General features: G+C 43.4%; 1 protein-coding gene across 6 annotated transcripts in view; it reads right to left on the reverse strand.

Annotated features, from left to right (window-relative positions):
* Positions 1–10,426: 10,426 nt before the first annotated feature.
* The window catches only part of LOC118374956 (lisH domain-containing protein ARMC9), a 102,306-nt gene continuing 91,838 nt past the window's right edge, over positions 10,427–20,894 (reverse strand). For 3 of the 6 annotated variants that reach the window (XM_052475486.1, XM_052475487.1, XM_052475485.1), the window contains one exon: positions 10,427–13,204. In XM_052475486.1, the coding sequence (XP_052331446.1) occupies positions 13,143–13,204 (62 nt within the window). In that variant the 3' untranslated portion in view covers positions 10,427–13,142. The remainder of the gene's footprint in view (positions 13,205–20,894) is intronic. The other 3 variants (XR_008075894.1, XR_008075893.1, XR_008075892.1) reach the window with 3 other exon arrangements.

A 20,894-nucleotide genomic window follows, 5' to 3' on the forward strand; every position in this document is an offset into this window, starting at 1 on the left:
TCCTGTACCGTTTGAGAACCATCCCCCTCAGAACAACACTACCATCCTGTACCGTTTGAGAACCATCCCCCTCAGACCAACACTATGGTCCTGTACAGTTTGAGAACCATCCCACTCAGACCAACACTACCATCCTGTACCGTTTGAGAACCATCCCCCTCAGACCAACACTACCATCCTGTACCGTTTGAGAACCATCCCCCTCAGACCAACACTACCATCCTGTACCGTTTGAGAACCATCCCCCTCAGAACAACACTACCATCCTGTACCGTTTGAGAACCATCCCCCTCAGACCAACACTATGGTCCTGTACAGTTTGAGAAATATATAATAATAATAATATATGCCATTTAGCAGACGCTTTTATCCAAAGCGACTTACAGTCATGTGTGCATACATTCTACGTATGGGTGGTCCCGGGAATCGAACCCACTACCCTGGCGTTACAAGTGCCATGCTCTACCAACTGAGCTACAGAAGGACCACAGAGAACCATCCCACTCAGACCAACACTACCATCCTGTACCGTTTGAGAACCATCCCCCTCAGACAAACACTATGGTCCTGTACCGTTTGAGAACCATCCCCCTCAGACAAACACTATGGTCCTGTACCGTTTGAGAACCATCCCCCTCAGACAAACACTATGGTCCTGTACCGTTTGAGAACCATCCCCCTCAGACCAACACTATGGTCCTGTACCGTTTGAGAACCATCCCCCTCAGACCAACACTATGGTCCTGTAGTTTGAGAACCATCCCCCTCAGACCAACACTATGGTCCTGTACCGTTTGAGAACCATCCCCCTCAGACCAACACTATGGTCCTGTACAGTTTGAGAACCATCCCCCTCAGACAAACACTACCATCCTGTACAGTTTGAGAACCATCCCCCTCAGACCAACACTACCATCCTGTACCGTTTGAGAACCATCCCCCTCAGACCAACACTACCATCCTGTACAGTTTGAGAAGCATCCCCCTCAGACCAACACTACGGTCCTGTACCATTTGAGAACCATCCCCCTCAGACCAACACTACCATCCTGTACCGTTTGAGAACCATCCCCCTCAGACCAACACTACCATCCTGTACAGTTTGAGAACCATCCCCCTCAGACCAACACTATGGTCCTGTACCGTTTGAGAACCATCCCCCTCAGACCAACACTATGGTCCTGTAGTTTGAGAACCATCCCCCTCAGACCAACACTATGGTCCTGTACCGTTTGAGAACCATCCCCCTCAGAACAACACTACCATCCTGTACCGTTTGAGAACCATCCCCCTCAGACCAACACTATGGTCCTGTACAGTTTGAGAACCATCCCACTCAGACCAACACTACCATCCTGTACCATTTGAGAACCATCCCCCTCAGACCAACACTATGGTCCTGTACAGTTTGAGAACCATCCCCCTCAGACAAACACTATGGTCCTGTACCGTTTGAGAACCATCCCCCTCAGACAAACACTATGGTCCTGTACCGTTTGAGAACCATCCCCCTCAGACAAACACTATGGTCCTGTACCGTTTGAGAACCATCCCCCTCAGACCAACACTATGGTCCTGTACAGTTTGAGAACCATCCCCCTCAGACCAACACTATGGTCCTGTACCGTTTGAGAACCATCCCCCTCAGACCAACACTATGGTCCTGTACAGTTTGAGAACCATCCCCCTCAGACAAACACTACCATCCTGTACAGTTTGAGAACCATCCCCCTCAGACCAACACTACCATCCTGTACCGTTTGAGAACCATCCCCCTCAGACCAACACTACCATCCTGTACAGTTTGAGAACCATCCCCCTCAGACCAACACTACGGTCCTGTACCATTTGAGAACCATCCCCCTCAGACCAACACTACCATCCTGTACAGTTTGAGAACCATCCCCCTCAGACCAACACTATGGTCCTGTACAGTTTGAGAACCATCCCACTCAGACCAACACTACCATCCTGTACCGTTTGAGAACCATCCCCCTCAGACCAACACTACCATCCTGTACCGTTTGAGAACCATCCCCCTCAGACCAACACTACCATCCTGTACCGTTTGAGAACCATCCCCCTCAGACCAACACTACCATCCTGTACCGTTTGAGAACCATCCCCCTCAGACCAACACTACCATCCTGTACCGTTTGAGAACCATCCCCCTCAGAACAACACTACCATCCTGTACCGTTTGAGAACCATCCCCCTCAGACCAACACTATGGTCCTGTACAGTTTGAGAACCATCCCACTCAGACCAACACTACCATCCTGTACCGTTTGAGAACCATCCCCCTCAGACCAACACTACCATCCTGTACCGTTTGAGAACCATCCCCCTCAGACCAACACTACCATCCTGTACCGTTTGAGAACCATCCCCCTCAGAACAACACTACCATCCTGTACAGTTTGAGAACCATCCCCCTCAGACCAACACTACCATCCTGTACCGTTTGAGAACCATCCCCCTCAGAACAACACTACCATCCTGTACCGTTTGAGAACCATCTCTCTCAGAACAACACTATGGTCCTGTACCGTTTGAGAACTGCCTTCCCTAGACCAATACTATGATATAACTCATATTTTTGAATGACAACAGAGTTTTGTCTGCACAAAAATGTAGACAAAACTGTGCGGTATCTCTTGCTTGTGCAATTATCTTTGTGAAGAAAAACCAAATACGTTGTACATCAGTTTTACAACGTTAGTGTGTAAGGGGCTAACAGACAGTAATAAGTTGCTCTGGATAAGAGCGTCTGCTAAATGACTAACATGTAAATGTAGTAAAACATACACCCAAACCACCCACCTGCGGTAGGCGTAACATATTCAACGTAAATCGGTCACTCCATTTAGTATGATACGCTACGAATTCAAATACGTATGATAGGTTGCGAATTCTAATTTGTTGTGACTAACGTTAGCTAGGTAGCTAATGTTAGCTAGGTAGCTAACGTTAGTTAGGCTAGGGGTTAGGGATAATTTAAAGGTTTAAGGTTATGGGAAGGGTTAGCTAACATGCGTCACTAATCAGCTCAAATACTAAAGTTGTCCGTGATGAGTCCGTAAGTAAACTTCTATCTTATGTAACCATACCAAACATAACATATCATACTAACGTGATTGTCTCAGATTAACATTTGCTACGTTACGTATAGTCTATGAGGGGCGGCAGGTAGCCTCGTGGTTAGAGCGTTGGGCCAGTAACTGAAAGGTTGCTAGATCGAATCCCCGAGCTGACAAGGTAAAAATCTGTCGTTCTGCCTCTGAACAAGGCAGTTCACCCACTGTTCCTAGGCCCTCATTGTAAATAAGAATTTGTTCTTAAGTGACTTGCCTAGTAAAATAAATAAAATATGAGACCAGGCTAAAACCACAGTATAAAATGGTCTTCAAAATATAAGGATGGTTTTCTGAGGTTTAGAGGACTTTCTGAGGACATTTCTGTAAAAGTCACACACGTAAAATTAAACATCTGTGAACTCACAGAATTGGTGACAACATTAATGGTACATTAGATAAGAGACATTTTTGTATTTATTTATTTGTTATTTTACCAGGTAAGTTGACTGAGAACACATTCTCATTTGCAGCAACGACCTGGGGAATAGTTACAGGGGAGAGGAGGGGAGATTAATGAGCCAATTGTAAACTGGGGATTATTAGGAAATGTTGAATGAAATGAAGTGAAGTGTCAAAGTTGTCGAAGCTGTTAGTGTAACTTTTCAGTTTTGGTTTTGACTGAAAGTCACTTCAAATCCTATGACACATAAAATTAGTTACATAACACAATGACAAAAAAAAAAAAACAGGGCATTTATTCCATGGCATCGCTATTCACATCTTCAGTTGGTAAACGTGACAATCAATCACTGAAAATGCGTCTTTAAAGAAACCAGCCACTTGATCAATTTCAAACGTTGGTGAAGTCAGACGAGCAACGTTGGGGATGGGTGGATGGAGTCTTGGAACCTAACTACTCTGCTGTGGGTCCAGGAAAAGGGGGGTTAGGATAGTAAAACAGTTGGAGAGACAGAAAAGCTGGCTCTCGCCTGGCGTCCTCTTGTATCAGTGCAACACTTTGGCTGTCTAGAGATAAACACAGCTGACGGAGAGTCAGCGAGTGTCAGTGAGTGTTAGTGAGCCTCGTGTCATGGAGGGGCCCTCAGATGGCGACCCTGCAGGAGATCTCTGTGGGTCTTTCTTCAGCGAACACCTGAAGCTCACAAAACAACTGTTGCAACAGCAGGGAGAACTCCGAAAGACCCCTCATGTTAAAACTTACAAGGATAACAAACTCTCGTAGGCCTGTATGTCAAGAGATGTCCTCTGGAGCCCTATGAATGTATAGCCTGGTCCCAGATCTGTTTGCTGTGTCATTCTAACTCTTATGTTCATTGTCACTCCAGGTTGGTAAGACAGCACAAACAGATCTGTAACCAGGCTAATGAATTTGTAATATAAACATATTTACACGGAAGTGTCAAGGCTGGATAAACTGATTTAATGGTTTAATTGTTCGAGTTGAAATGTGTACAAGTTATCGGGAATGAATATAGGCCTGTACAGTCAGGCTACTCATGCTGAAGAAATGAATGTAGGCCTGTCCAGTTACTCATGCTGAAGGAATAAATATAGGCCTGTACAGTCAGGCTACTCATGCTGAAGGAATAAATATAGGCCTGTACAGTCAGGCTACTCATGCTGAAGGAATTAATATAGGCCTGTACAGTCAGGCTACTCATGCTGAAGGAATTAATATAGGCCTGTCCAGTTACTCATGCTGAAGGAATTAATATAGGCCTGTGCAGTCAGGCTACTCATGCTGAAGGAATTAATATAGGCCTGTACAGTCAGGCTACTCATGCTGAAGAAATGAATGTAGGCCTGTCCAGTTACTCATGCTGAAGGAATTAATATAGGCCTGTACAGTCAGGCTACTCATGCTGAAGGAATTAATATAGGCCTGTCCAGTCAGGCTACTCATGCTGAAGGAATTAATGTAGGCCTGTACAGTCAGGCTACTCATGCTGAAGGAATTAATATAGGCCTGTGCAGTCAGGCTACTCATGCTGAAGGAATTAATGTAGGCCTGTGCAGTCAGGCTACTCATGCTGAAGGAATTAATATAGGCCTGTACAGTCAGGCTACTCATGCTGAAGGAATTAATGTAGGCCTGTACAGTCAGGCTACTCATGCTGAAGGAATTAATATAGGCCTGTCCAGTCAGGCTACTCATGCTGAAGGAATTAATGTAGGCCTGTACAGTCAGGCTACTCATGCTGAAGGAATTAATGTAGGCCTGTACAGTCAGGCTACTCATGCTGAAGGAATTAATGTAGGCCTGTCCAGTCAGGCTACTCATGCTGAAGAAATTAATATAGGCCTGTACAGTCAGGCTACTCATGCTGAAGAAATGAATGTAGGCCTGTCCAGCTACTCATGCTGAAGGAATTAATATAGGCCTGTACAGTCAGGCTACTCATGCTGAAGGAATTAATGTAGGCCTGTACAGTCAGGCTACTCATGCTGAAGGAATTAATATAGGCCTGTACAGTCAGGTTCCTCATGCTGAAGGAATTAATGTAGGCCTGTCCAGTCAGGCTACTCATGCTGAAGAAATTAATATAGGCCTGTCCAGCTACTCATGCTGAAGGAATTAATATAGGCCTGTACAGTCAGGTTCCTTATGCTGAAGGAATTAATATAGGCCTGTACAGTCAGGCTACTCATGCTGAAGAAGAAGAGTGGTAGCGTAAATCGGTGATACACTGTTGATAGTTTGACATGGTGAGGCTCTGGGTTCAAGCGGCCACTTGAGTGGGTCACACCGTCACGAGCGGTACGTTTCCTCACATTGTGCCGTTGCTCGCTGGCCGTGTGCGCAACATTAAAACGGGGCACTGAAAATAATATTTCCAGGAAAGCCAAATTCAGAGCTGGAATTAGACCCGCTTAGAATGCCAAGAACTAGACCCGTTTAGAATGCCAAGAACTAGACCTGCTTAGAATGCCAAGAACTAGACCTGCTTAGAATGCCAAGAACTAGACCTGCTTAGAATGCCAAGAACTAGACCTGCTTAGAATGCCAAGAACTAGACCTGCTTAGAATGCCAAGAACTAGACCTACTTAGAATGCCAAGAACTAGACCTGCTTAGAATGCCAAGAACTAGACCTGCTTAGAATGCCAAGAACTAGACCTGCTTAGAATGCCAAGAACTAGACCTGCTTAGAATGCCAAGAACTAGACCTGCTTAGAATGCCAAGAACTAGACCTGCTTAGAATGCCAAGAAGTAGATCTGTTTAGAATGCCAAGAATTAGACCTGTTTAGAATGTCAAGAACTAGACCTGCTTAGAATGCCAAGAACTAGACTTGCTTAGAATGCCAAGAACTAGACCTGCTTAGAATGCCAAGAACTAGACCTGCTTAGAATGCCAAGAACTAGACCTGCTTAGAATGCCAAGAACTAGACCTGCTTAGAATGCCAAGAAGTAGACCTGTTTAGAATGCCAAGAACGAGACCTGCTTCAACCGGTACTATTTACAAAGCAACTCCTGGCCTACAGACTTTCTTCTTCTGGAGACCCCCCCAATTGGCAAGGGATGTTTATTAGGGACTCCATCCATAAGGTGTCACACCGACACAACATAGCTGGCTTTCTTGACGTGTGTGTGTGCCACTGAGAGGACCGTCTATGAGGGCTGTGTGGCATAGCGCCACACTCTCTCATCCACCAACACTGAGGAGGAATGCAGAATTAAGACGTTTGTTTTAAAATACAAGTTGTTGAATATTGTAATGTGTCACTGTTCCAATACTGTTGGAGCTCACTGTATATTTATATTGTGGACTCTGACATGTCTCGTTCTAGTATTTCTTCATTTGATTTGCGTGTATTGTTAGGTATTACTGCACTGTTGGCGGTAGGACCATAAGCATTTAGCTACACCCGCAATATATCTGCACAATGTGTACGCGACTAATACATTTTAATATATGAAAATGTGGTATTATACACTCAGTTGCCAGTTTATTAGGTACACCCATTTCGTACCCACCTATGCCTACAGAGCAGTCTGAATTTTTCGGGGCATCAATTCTATAAGGTGTGTTATTCAAACGTTGCTCAACTGGTATCAAGGGACCTAACGTGCGCCAAGGAAAACATTCCCCACGCCATTACACCTGTATCGTTGATACCTGGCGGCATGGGAACATGTGCTCACGCTGCTTACGCCAAATCCTGACTCTGCCATCAGCATGACGCAACAGGAAGTGGGATTCATCAGACCAGGGGATGTTTTTCCACTCTTCAATTGTCCAGTGTTGGTGATGGCGTGCCCACCGAAGCCGCTTCTTCTTGTATTTAACTGTTAGGAGTGGAACCCAGGGAGGTCATCTGCTGCAATAGCCCAACCGCGACAAGGACCGACGAGTTGTGTATTTCAAGATGATGTTCTGCTCACCACTGCTGTACTGCACTGTTATTTGCCTGTGTTTGTGGCCTCTGCCTGTTCGCTTGCAGGAGTCTTGCAATTCTCCATTCGACCTCTCTTATCAACAAGCCGTTTTTGCCCGCAGGACTGCCGCTGACTGGATGCTTTTTGTTTGTCGCACCATAGCCGGTAAACCCTAGTCCAGCCAATGTTTACTTTTTAAAAAAATGTGGGGCTATGTCAGTCAATTGATAAACATCCTAACAGTATTTCCCTGTGATCACAATCCAACCTGGAGCTACACTGAATATTTCATTCATTCAGATGTAGGATGTGTTATTTTAGTGTTCCCTTTATTTTTTTGAGCAGTGTATATTTGGTTTTAATGTAGACAAGAACCTTGAATACAGCTTCACACAGGTATGATCTGGCGAAGGGTACCGTGAGTTTTAATGCTCAGAGGGAGACAGCAGGTTATTCCTTTTGAGTCAGGACTATGTTGTCTGCATTCGGTATTATGACAGCTCGATCAGCTGTTCGATTTCACTTACCAGCATGTCCGCTGAGCCGGGATCACAGCCAAACGGATTGGGAAGTATGTCCCAAAGTGCTCTTCCAAGTGTTGGAGATGTGCAGGCATCACACCTGTTTCCTGTTAGAAACATGCACAGCAGAGGAAAGGGGGGCTTTGCTTTTGAAAGACTCTCCAATAATCCTCTGAATCCACTGATTCCGTCACTCATCAGAGGTACATAATACAGAACTTTATCAAAGGTGCATTTTTAGATCCAGATTGAAGTCTGTAGTCAGAATGGAGCTGTGTCACTATGGCCATGGTACATTTCAGTGAGTTTGTTTTGCTGTATTTTTTTTATCTTGACAAGTGTTGACAAGAGTGACTATCACAGATGGAGAAAGAATATATGCACTGAAGCCAGTGTACGTAATGAGACATCACATTAGAACAATTGGTTCTAGAGCGCTCATCACTCATCACTCATTCACTCATCTGTAGAATGTTTTTGTATTCTCCCTGTATGCTTGCATTCGCTTTCCCAAATATGTGTGTTACATAGGCAAGGAAACACATTTTCCTTTCATTACATGTAAAAAAAAACAGACTTAGTTGACTTCCTGTGCAATGAAAAGAAAATGTGCCTCCTTGCCTATGTAACACACATATTTGGGAAACCGAAACATGACAAAGTTCGATTTCACACTGAGGTTAATTAATATAATAATAATAATATAATAATATATGCCATTTAGCAGACGCTTTTATCCAAAGCGACTTACAGTCATGTGTGCATACATTCTACGTATGGGTGGTCCCGGGAATCGAACCCACTACCCTGGCGTTACAAGCGCCATGCTCTACCAACTGAGCTACAGAAGGACCACTCTTGTCATTCACAATGGATGTAAAAAAAAAAAAAAAACACACACAGAAAGACTTGGTTAATTTTCTATCCATTGTGAATGACAACAAGCCTCCATTACAACCACCAAGCCTCAGTGTAAAATAGACTATTGTCATGCTCTGATCCCATATCTCCACACAGTTGTGCTCACAGGCGTGCAGTGGATGTGCATTGATGGTGTTTACAATCAAAGTTACCTACTGCAGTTTATCTCCGAGTTCTGTGCTCAGCTCTTTTGCAGCCAGTTGCTCTCTTTTGAGTCCATCTGGCAGAGGGAGACTCATTCATAACTAGAGTGCAGATGCCTGCCCGCCATAGACGGAGTCTCATAAGCTCACCACTCAACATGATTGTAAATAGCCCACCCATTTTTACCTACCTCATATCCCCATACTGTTTTTATTTATTTACTTTTCTGCTCTTTTGCACACCAATATCTCTACCTGTACATGACCATCTGATCATTTATCACTCCAGTGTTAATCTGCTAAATTGTAATTATTCACCTACCTCCTCATGCCTTTTTCACACAATGTATATAGACTATTTTATTTTTTCTACTGTGTTATTGACTTGTTTATTGTTTACTCCATGTGTAACTCGGTGTTGTTGTCTGTTCACACTGCTTTGCTTTATCTTGGCCAGGTCGCAGTTGTAAATGAGAACTTGTTCTCAACTAGCCTACCTGGTTAAATAAAGGTGAAATAAAAAAAAATAAAAAAAATTTGATCCCATGGAATCAGTTTTTTGTTAATATAGCCACACAGCTAAACATCCCCTGTGCCGTGTCATGCTCAGGAATCACGAGACAGAAGAATAGGTCCTCGTGAATGTATAGCAAATGTATAGCATGTATAGCTATACAAACAAAAGTAAATGCATGGGACATCTCAGTCCTTCACAGCGAACGTCCATTTGGAGAGCATAAGCTGGGGGAGTTATTTTGAGTTTGGAAATTCTCCCACGACCCCATTTTCATATCAGACAACCCCATATTGGTCGCAACCCCTAGTTTGGGAACCGCTGCACAAGACACCGTGGTGCGTAGAAAGGAAGCCGGCTGTTTCTGAGATACTGGAACTGACGCGCCTGGCACCGACGATCATACCCACACTCAGTCACTTAGGTCACTCGCTGTGCCCATTCTAACGTTAAATAGAACAGTAACTGAATGTCTTGATGCCTGTCTGGCTGCTTGCTTTATATAGCAAGACACAGCCATGTGACTCACTGTCTTTAGGAGCAAACCATTTTCGTGAACGGGGTGGGGGTATACCTAATAAACTGGCCACTGAGTCTATAACTCTCAATGGTAATGGCATTGTTTGAGATGAGGGGCAAGACTTGTGTCCCTTTCAACATTTCTTGAAAGGTATGCTTAAGAAAACACGTTTGCAATCATTTGTTATGGTTTTTAGACCAGTTTCCCAGACACAGATAAAGCTTAGTCCTGGACTAAGAAGTATGTTCAATAGAGAATCTCCATTGAACATACGCTTTAGTTCAGGAGGACTTGGTGTAAATCGGTTACAAGTGTAAGACAGCATACATAACACTTAAAAGTTTATTTAATTCATGTATACAAAGATATGACAATTCATTGCTACGGTGTCAAAATACATTATCACACAAATTCAGCTACATATTACAGAAATACTGTACAGTAAAGCATCGGTGAAACTGTTAAATGTCACCCGGATTCAAGTAGCCTACGTTTTGTGATTGATTTTATATGCGAATAAAACCTCATAATGTACAGATGATTATCTACAGTCTAATGTACACTAGTCTGACAGATGATTATCTACAGTCTAATGTACACTAGTCTGACAGATGATTATCTACAGTCTAATGTACACTAGCCTGACAGATGATTATCTACAGTCTAATGTACACTAGTCTGACAGATGATTATCTACAGTCTAATGTACACTAGCCTGACAGATGATTATCTACAGTCTAATGTACACTAGCCTGACAGATGATTATCTACAGTCTAATGTACACTAGTCTGACAGATGATTACCTACAGTCTAATGTACACTAGTCTGACAGATGATTATCTACAGTCTAATGTACACTAGTCTGACAGATGATTATCTACAGTCTAATGTACACTAGTCTGACAGATGATTATCTACAGTCTAATGTACACTAGTCTGACAGATGATTATCTACAGTCTAATGTACACTAGCCTGACAGATGATTATCTACAGTCTAATGTACACTAGTCTGACAGATGATTATCTACAGTCTAATGTACACTAGTCTGACAGATGATTATCTACAGTCTAATGTACACTAGCCTGACAGATGATTATCTACAGTCTAATGTACACTAGTCTGACAGATGATTATCTACAGTCTAATGTACACTAGTCTGACAGATGATTATCTACAGTCTAATGTACACTAGCCTGACAGATGATTATCTACAGTCTAATGTACACTAGTCTGACAGATGATTATCTACAGTCTAATGTACACTAGTCTGACAGATGATTATCTACAGTCTAATGTACACTAGCCTGACAGATGATTATCTACAGTCTAATGTACACTAGTCTGACAGATGATTATCTACAGTCTAATGTACACAAGCCTGACAGATGATTGTCTACAGTCTAATGTACACTAGTCTGACAGATGATTATCTACAGTCTAATGTACACTAGTCTGACAGATGATTATCCACAGTCTAATGTACACTAGCCTGACAGATGATTATCTACAGTCTAATGTACACTAGTCTGACAGATGATTGATTATCTACAGTCTAATGTACACTAGCCTGACAGATGATTATCTACAGTCTAATGTACACTAGTCTGACAGAAGTACTTCATCTTTGTGTCTTTCTTGTAAACACTATAATTTAACGTAATGAAAAGTTCAATGAAAGCAGCTATTCAAAGTGAATTACGATAACAAATCAAAGTAAAGCTGATATTCACTTAGTTGACATTTCCCTTCAAAGAGCTGAGCAACCTACAAACTATTTTACAAGTCAAGATCCAGACCAGCGTAACAACTTGATTTCGATAAACACACAGACAAAAAAAACAAATCAATCCTGGTTTCTTTATGAGCATCCGTATAGAACGAAGGAAAAATTAATTCCTGGACAAAAGAGAGATTTGTCCATAATGTGACGGGTATTGGTTGGTTGTAAAATACTGTCTACAGCTGTTTTATGTAGTTCCTACGAAAGTATTAGTTAAGCATTTAAGTATAGGCTCAAAAGGAGAGCGTTAACTGGAGAGCATTAAAGTTCAGATGGAAGGCAGGATCAGTCATTGAGCCACTGAATACATTCCAAATGGATTAGGAAGGCCGAGTCAAAACAAAGCTCAAATCAAAACCTTTTAAACTGAAAAGGGAAAGGTGGCAAAGTCCAGCTTTATTTCACCTGAGCATGTTATATACCCATATACCCTGTACTACGACCACCTCGTCACCGGAAATGGAAGGGACTTTATAAGACACTGATTACATTTTTTTTTACAATGTAATCACCACATTGTTAGTCATAAATAGATGTCTGTAAAGGAGCCCTACTCCATTAACCATAGTGTTAGTCATAAATACTCTAATTTCCTCCTTCCTCAATGGGTCACTCATTTAAAATTCCTAACAGTCAAGCGGAAAAGCAACATGGTGGAAGGATCAACCCTCGATCAACCCTTTCAACCATCTTTGATGAGACACAGCCTTTGGTTAGCAAATAGTGCTACTACATTATAGCTGGTAATGTTCACCGTACCATAGATTTGGAATGAATGAATTTTGTCCAGTAGCTGGTTATGTAACGTCCAATGTGTTTAAGATGACATGGGAGAGCGAGTACTTTGGTGTTTATTCTCCAGGAGAGAGAGTTAAAAGAGGGAGATAGGTAAAGAGAAGAAAGCCTTGGCCAGCTGGTTAGGTAGGAAGGGTGTATCAAGCGGCTTGCAAGCTTATTTGTTGTTGTGCTTATTTTGAGAGCAGTGTTGTGTTACCAAAGTGTTCTATACCGAGGTTTGAAAGGGGCCACTCCCCGAGCTACAATCCTGCACATTGTTTCCTATGCCATCGCTCTCCCTCCACCCCTCCTCCTTCTCTACCCCCTTCCTCCACCCCTCCTCCTTCTCTATCCCCTTCCTCCACCTCTCCCTCCTTCCTTACCTCTCTCTCTCTCCCTCCACCTCTCCACCGACCTCTAGCCTCTCTAATGCCCTGACCCTGATCACAACCTGCGGATGGAGTTACAGGAAGCTGGAGGCTCCTCAGGAGATATGGCGGCCCCGTGGTGAAAGGTCCTTTTCACTTCCTGTGTACGACTGGCTGCCTGGAGAGCAGAGAGGGGAGGGGGGGCGTGGCAAGAGGGAAGGAGTGAGGGGTTAGGTGGTTATACTGGGACCATTATCATAGCCAACATTATTGTTAGAACTTATGTGTGATTGGGTTAAGACTTCCCATATTCATCAGCACACAAAGGCCATTTCACAAAAAGAGTGCCTTTTGCGTCCTTCCAAATTTTAAGTAGATATTGTGAATCAATATTGAATTTTAAAAGCCTGTTATATTAAATGAAGTACTTTTTAATAAAGACCAGATGGAGAATTCAATAAATCAGATTTTTTGTTAAATGAATAAAGACATAAAAAAAATCTGCATTTTTATATATTCCTCTGTGACATCTAGGAAGATTTTAACCCACTTAAACCCAGCATTTCACCGTTCATCATTGTAAAGCCCTAGTTATTGTGTTGCTTTGACAGTCATTTATGAAGATGATTTATTTACTGTGATTAGTGATTCATTTACATCTATCTATCCCTCATTGGTCATCACTGTTACATGAACTGTCGTTTTAATACGGTGAAACGGTTCCTTTTTGAAATATACATTTTTTTTCCCCAAACAAAAATTGAACAACTTAATAGTCAAATCACAGTGCAAAAGTAGGTGAGCTGGTTGTACATAACACATCAACAACCCTGTTACCCATACATCACCCGTCGCGAAGTTACCAACAATCGGATGTATCCGGTTTTCAGGGATACAACTAATTCAACCGAACTTCCTTTTTCGCTGAGACCTTATTTGGGAACTCTCAACCTTGACGACTCGAGGGGTTTAGGTAAATAATCAAATGTAAAACCGGGAGATACTCCGAATTATGTATTAATTTGTGGATGTCCATCGTCCATTTTGTATGATATACTGTATTACAAACTGCAATTCGTACAATATAAAAATGTAAAACAGTATAATATGTTAGCTAGGTGGCTAACACTAACATTAGCTAGGCTAGGTGTTAGCGGTTAGTGTTAAGGTTAGGAGTTAGATTAAAGGATTAAGGTTAGGGGAAGAGTTCGCCAACATTTTAAGTAATTGCAAGGTTGCTAATTAGCAAAAAATTGTCCGTGATGAGATTTGAACACGCAACCTTTGTACCGTTACCCCGTACCGTTACCCCGTACCATTACCCCCTGTATATAGCCTTGCTACTGTTACTTTACTGCTGCTCTTTAACTATTTGTTATTTTTATTAAACAATTTCACTTATTTATTCTTTCCTTAACACTTATTTTTGTTAAAACTGCATTGTTGGTTAAGGGCTTGTAAGTCAGCATATCACTGTATTCGGTGCATGTGACAAATAAAATGTGATTTGATTCACACGTTCTCCGACCAATCAATCCTATTCTCACTATTTCCTGAAGTAAACTTTTTTATGTAACCATACCAAATGTGACATATCATACTAATTTGAGTGTCCCCAGATTTACATTTAATATGTGCCTATGAGACCAGGTTGGGACTCTATACCACTAGTGACTATCAAAAGAATGCAAAATTAAGTAATATTTCATCATCACATCGATTATCAATGAGCAAGTGGGTCAGCGTGTGTGTGTGTGTGTGTGTATGATGCAAGCACATCATCACATTCTTCCACCTGCTCTGGTCGACATAGCGACACAACAGGGGATCTGTTATTGCCTTCAGGGGGCGCTCTGCAGGTCGACAATATAACACGTTTTTCAGTCCACGTTTTTTAGGCACCAAACGGAAGAAAATGGTACTGAAAAGGAGGGACTATTTGAATTACCTTCAATAAGAAATGCTGTTTTCTTTAATGTTGCAAAATATTTTGCCCCGGTTTGCACTAATTAATTAATTAATTTCACCTTTATTTAACCAGGTATTTATATATATAACCCTAACACTTTATTTAACCAGGTAGGCTAGTTGAGAACAAGTTCTCATTTGCAACTGCGACCTGGCCAAGATAAAGAAAAGCAGATTCCCTGATCCACCTTAGTACATTGAGCGTGGCTGAGGTGCACCCGTGACCGGCTCGGAAGCCGGATTGCACAGCGAAGAAGGTACGGTGGGATTCGAAATGGTCAGTGATCTGTTTATTAATTAAGACTTTAGATAGGCAGGGCAGGATAGATATAGGTCTATAGCAGTTTGGGTCTAGAGTGTCACCCCCTTTGAAGAGGGGGATGACCGTGGCAGCGAGGGGGATGACCGCGGGCGATATGAAAGAGGTTGAACAGGCTGGTAATAGAGGTTGCAACAATGGCGGCGAATAGTTTTAGAAAGAGAGGGTCCAGATTGTCTAGCCCAGCTGATTTGTCCAGGTTTTGCAGCTCTTTCAGAACATCTGCTGTCTGGATATGTGTGAAGGAGAAGCTGGGGAGGCTTGGGCGAGTAGATGCGGGGGGGCGGAGCTGTTTGGCCCGGGGTTGGAGTAGCCAGGAGGAAGGCATGGCCAGTCGTTGAGAAATGCTTATTGAAATGTTCGATTATCATGGATTTATCAGTGGTGACCGTGTTACCTAGCCTCAGTGCAGTGGGCAGCTGGGAGGAGGTGCTCTTGTTCTCCATGGACTTTACAGTGTCCCAAAACCTTTTGGAGTTAGAGCTACAGGATGCGAATTTCTGCTTGAAAAAGCTAACCTTTGCTTTCCTGACTGACTGCGTGTATTGGTTCCTGACTTCCCTGAACAGTTGCATATCGTGGGGATAATTTGATGCTATGGCAGTCCGCCACAGGATGTTTTTGTGCTGGTCGAGGGCAGTCTGGTCTGGAGTGAACCAAGGGCTATATCTGTTTTTATTTTTGCATTTTTTTGAACGGGGCATGCTTATCTAAGATGGTGAGGAAATTACTTTTAAAGAATGACCAGGCATCCTCGACTGATGGGATGAGGTCAATATCCTTCCAGGATACCACGTCGCTTAGAAAGGCCTGCTCGCAGAAGTGTTTTAGGGAGCGTTTGACAGTGATGAGGGGTGGTAGTTTGACCGCGGACCCATAGCGGATACAGACAATGAGGCAGTGATCGCTGAGATCCTGATTGAAAACAGCGGAGGTGTATTTGGAGGGCAAGTTGATCAGGATAATGTCTATGAGGGTGCCCGTGTTAACGGATTTGGGGTTGTACCTGGTGGGTTCCTTGATGATTTGTGTGAGATTGAGGGCATCTAGCTTAGATTGTAGGACTGCCGGGGTGTTAAGCATATCCCAGTTTAGGTCACCTAACAGAACGAACTCTGAAGCTAGATGGGGGGTGAGCAATTCACAAATGGTGTCCAGGGCACAGCTGGGAGCGAAGGGGGGTTGATAGCAGGCGGCAACAGTGAGAGACTTATTTGTGGAGAGGTTAATTTTTAAAATTCGAAGTTAAAACTGTTTGGGTATAGACCTGGAAAGTATGACAGAAGTTTGCAGGCTCTCTCTGCAGTAGATTGCAACTCCTCCCCCTTTGGCAGTTCTATCTTGACAGAAAATGTTGTAGCTGGGTATGGACATTTTTGGTGGCCTTCCTATTCACCTGAATTTTTGAAACAGAGGAGGAGTAGGATGAGGTTACGGCTAAAGGCTATCAAAATTGGTCGCCTAGAGCGTTGGGGACAAAGAATAAAAGGAGCAGATTTCTGGGCGTGGTAGAATAGATTCAGGGGATAATGTGCAGACAGGGGTATGGTGGGGTGCAGGTACAGCGGAGGTAAGCCCAGGCACTGAGTGATGATAAGAGTGGTTGTATCTCTGGATAAGCTGGTTATTATGGGTGAGCTCACCGCATGTGTGGGAGGTGGGAATTGCCCGGGGCTAGTAGAAGCGTCTGCTCCGACGGAAGCCGGTTGAAGGCACAGCGGATGGAGTGTTCATCGGCAGAGCTGTCGTGGTGGTGCGGGGGGCGCTGTGTCGACTAAGGATCCCAGCCAGATGGCGAAAGAGGAGGTATTGTAGTTGTAGTAATTTAGTTTTCTATCCGGGAGATGCGCCTGGCTCACGGCTAACGGGTGCTAGCTTCAGGACAGAGGCGTTAGCCACTATAGCCACTCGGCAGCAGCAGTGATCCGGTGCCAAGGTCCAGAGCTTACGGCAAGGATCCGGTGAAGTAGTGTTTTCTAGCCGTCTTTGGGTGGAGTCTGGGTGAACAACTGAGTAGGCCGGGAGGTGGGCCTTAGGGATATCTTCTGTACAGGGTACCTCGGTTGGTGCTTGCTAGCTGTGCAGAAGGTAAAGGCCGCTAGCAGCGGCTAACAATGACTAAATAGCTTGTAGCTAATTAGCTGGTTAGCTTCTGATGGCTGTGGTTCTTGCCATAAGGTCTAAAAATTACAAATAATAGCAGTTCCGTAACACATTGGGTGAGGCAGGTTACCGGAAGGTATAATTTAACTAAAATGGAGAAGATATTGAAAATAAAATTGAAACATATACAAAAAAAGACGAAAAAATACAAAAGAGGATGAACAAAACACGTCTGCACTGCTACGCCATCTTGGATCAGGAATCCAAGATTCCTGGAATATGACCCAGGTCTCTGTCCGCTCACTAACGTTGCAGCCCTCGCTGTTGTAGCTCAGATCACTGGGTGGACCAGTCAAGGGTGGCTAGCTAACACCTCTTAGTGTTGTAGCTCAGATCACTCGGTGGACCAGTCAAGGGTGGCTAGCTAACACCTCTTAGTGTTGTAGCTCAGATCACTGGGTGGACCAGTCACGGGTGGCTAGCTAACACCTCTTAGTGTTGTAGCTCAGATCACTGGGTGGACCAGTCAAGGGTGGCTAGCTAACACCTCTTAGTGTTGTAGCTCAGATCACTGGGTGGACCAGTCAAGGGTGGCTAGCTAACACCTCTTAGTGTTGTAGCTCAGATCACTGGGTGGACCAGTCAAGGGTGGCTAGCTAACACCTCTTAGTGTTGTAGCTCAGATCACTCGGTGGACCAGTCAAGGGTGGCTAGCTAACACCTCTTAGTGTTGTAGCTCAGATCACAGGGTGGACCAGTCAAGGGTGGCTAGCTAACACCTCTTAGTGACCTTCTGAAGCAACTCTGTCAGTCATAGCAGTGTTTCCTTATAAACCTGGTCCTTGATGACCACTCTCTCCAACAAAACATTTTGAGCCGTTACTTCATTACCAGGTTGGCTCTAAAACTTATAAACTCCTAGTTTGGTTTAAGGAAGGTCAATTCAATGAATTACAAAAGGAGTATGTACGAAATACGGGAATTCCTGATTACCTGACGACTCAGGAACAATCACGTCCATTACACTTTGAAGCTTACTTCAATTGAGCATACTCAAACAACGAGTGAGATCTCCATCTCTGGGCTGACTGAGACAGGCTTTATAATGAACCATCATGTTGATGTATAGGGTCATTATTAGCTTCCACTGACGACTCCAAGTTAAACTATAGTTCATATGATCCATCACCCTATAGAGTCATGTTAAACTACAGTGTAGAAGGTCCATCCCCCTATAGAGTCATGTTAAACTACAGTGTAGAAGGTCCCTCCCCCTATAGAGTCATGTTAAACTACAGTGTAGAAGGTCCATCCCCCTATAGAGTCATGTTAAACTACAGTGTAGAAGGTCCATCCCCATCCCCCTATAGAGTCATGTTAAACTACAGTGTAGAAGGTCCTTCCCCCTATAGAGTCATGTTAAACTACAGTGTAGAAGGTCCCTCCCCCTATAGAGTCATGTTAAACTACAGTGTAGAAGGTCCCTCCCCCTATAGAGTCATGTTAAACTACAGTGTAGAAGGTCCTTCCCCCTATAGAGTCATGTTAAACTACAGTGTAGAAGGTCCATCCCCCTATAGAGTCATGTTAAACTACAGTGGAGAAGGTCCCTCCCCCTATAGAGTCATGTTAAACTACAGTGTAGAAGGTCCTTCCCCCTATAGAGTCATGTTAAACTACAGTGTAGAAGGTCCCTCCCCCTATAGAGTCATGTTAAACTACAGTGTAGAAGGTCCCTCCCCCTATAGAGTCATGTTAGACTACAGTGTAGAAGGTCCTTCCCCCTATAGAGTCATGTTAAACTACAGTGTAGAAGGTCCATCCCCCTATAGAGTCATGTTAAACTACAGTGGAGAAGGTCCCTCCCCCTATAGAGTCATGTTAAACTACAGTGTAGAAGGTCCTTCCCCCTATAGAGTCATGTTAAACTACAGTGTAGAAGGTCCCTCCCCCTATAGAGTCATGTTAAACTACAGTGTAGAAGGTCCATCCCCCTATAGAGTCATGTTAAACTACAGTGTAGAAGGTCCATCCCCCTATAGAGTCATGTTAAACTACAGTGTAGAAGGTCCATCCCCCTATAGAGTCATGTTAAACTACAGTGTAGAAGGTCCATCCCCCTATAGAGTCATGTTAAACTACAGTGTAGAAGGTCCCTCCCCCTATAGAGTCATGTTAAACTACAGTGTAGAAGGTCCCTCCCCCTATAGAGTCATGTTAAACTACAGTGTAGAAGGTCCATCCCCCTATAGTCATGTTAAACTACAGTGTAGAAGGTCCTTCCCCCTATAGAGTCATGTTAAACTACAGTGTAGAAGGTCCATCCCCCTATAGAGTCATGTTAAACTACAGTGTAGAAGGTCCCTCCCCCTATAGAGTCATGTTAAACTACAGTGTAGAAGGTCCTTCCCCCTATAGAGTCATGTTAAACTACAGTGTAGAAGGTCCATCCCCCTATAGAGTCATGTTAAACTACAGTGTAGAAGGTCCCTCCCCCTATAGAGTCATGTTAAACTACAGTGTAGAAGGTCCATCCTGCTATAGAGTCATGTTAAACTACAGTGTAGAAGGTCCTTCCCCCTATAGAGTCATGTTAAACTACAGTGTAGAAGGTCCATCCTGCTATAGAGTCATGTTAAACTACAGTGTAGAAGGTCCTTCCCCCTATAGAGTCATGTTAAACTACAGTGTAGAAGGTCCATCCCCCTATAGAGTCATGTTAAACTACAGTGGAGAAGGTCCCTCCCCCATATAGAGTCATGTTAAACTACAGTGTAGAAGGTCCATCCCCCTATAGAGTAATGTTAAACTACAGTGTAGAAGGTCCATCCCCCTATAGAGTCATGTTAAACTACAGTGTAGAAGGTCCATCCCCCTATAGAGTCATGATAAACTACAGTGTAGAAGGTCCATCCCCCTATAGAGTCATGTTAAACTACAGTGTAGAAGGTCCATCCCCCTATAGAGTCATGTTAAACTACAGTGTAGAAGGTCCCTCCCCCTATAGAGTCATGTTAAACTACAGTGTAGAAGGTCCCTCCCCCTATAGAGTCATGTTAAACTACAGTGTAGAAGGTCCATTCTATAGAGTCATGTTAAACTACAGTGTAGAAGGTCCATCCCCCTATAGAGTCATGTTAAACTACAGTGTAGAAGGTCCATCCCCCTATAGAGTCATGTTAAACTACAGTGTAGAAGGTCCATCCCCCTATAGAGTCATGTTAAACTACAGTGTAGAAGGTCCATCCCCCTATAGAGTCATGTTAAACTACAGTGTAGAAGGTCCATCCCCCTATAGAGTCATGTTAAACTACAGTGTAGAAGGTCCATCCCCCTATAGAGTCATGTTAAACTACAGTGTAGAAGGTCCATCCCCCTATAGAGTCATGTTAAACTACAGTGGAGAAGGTCCCTCCCCCTATAGAGTCATGTTAAACTACAGTGGAGAAGGTCCCTCCCCTATAGAGTCATGTTAAAC

The sequence above is a fragment of the Oncorhynchus keta genome, chromosome 22 (genome assembly GCF_023373465.1).
Source record: "Oncorhynchus keta strain PuntledgeMale-10-30-2019 chromosome 22, Oket_V2, whole genome shotgun sequence".
NCBI lineage: Eukaryota > Metazoa > Chordata > Actinopteri > Salmoniformes > Salmonidae > Oncorhynchus > Oncorhynchus keta.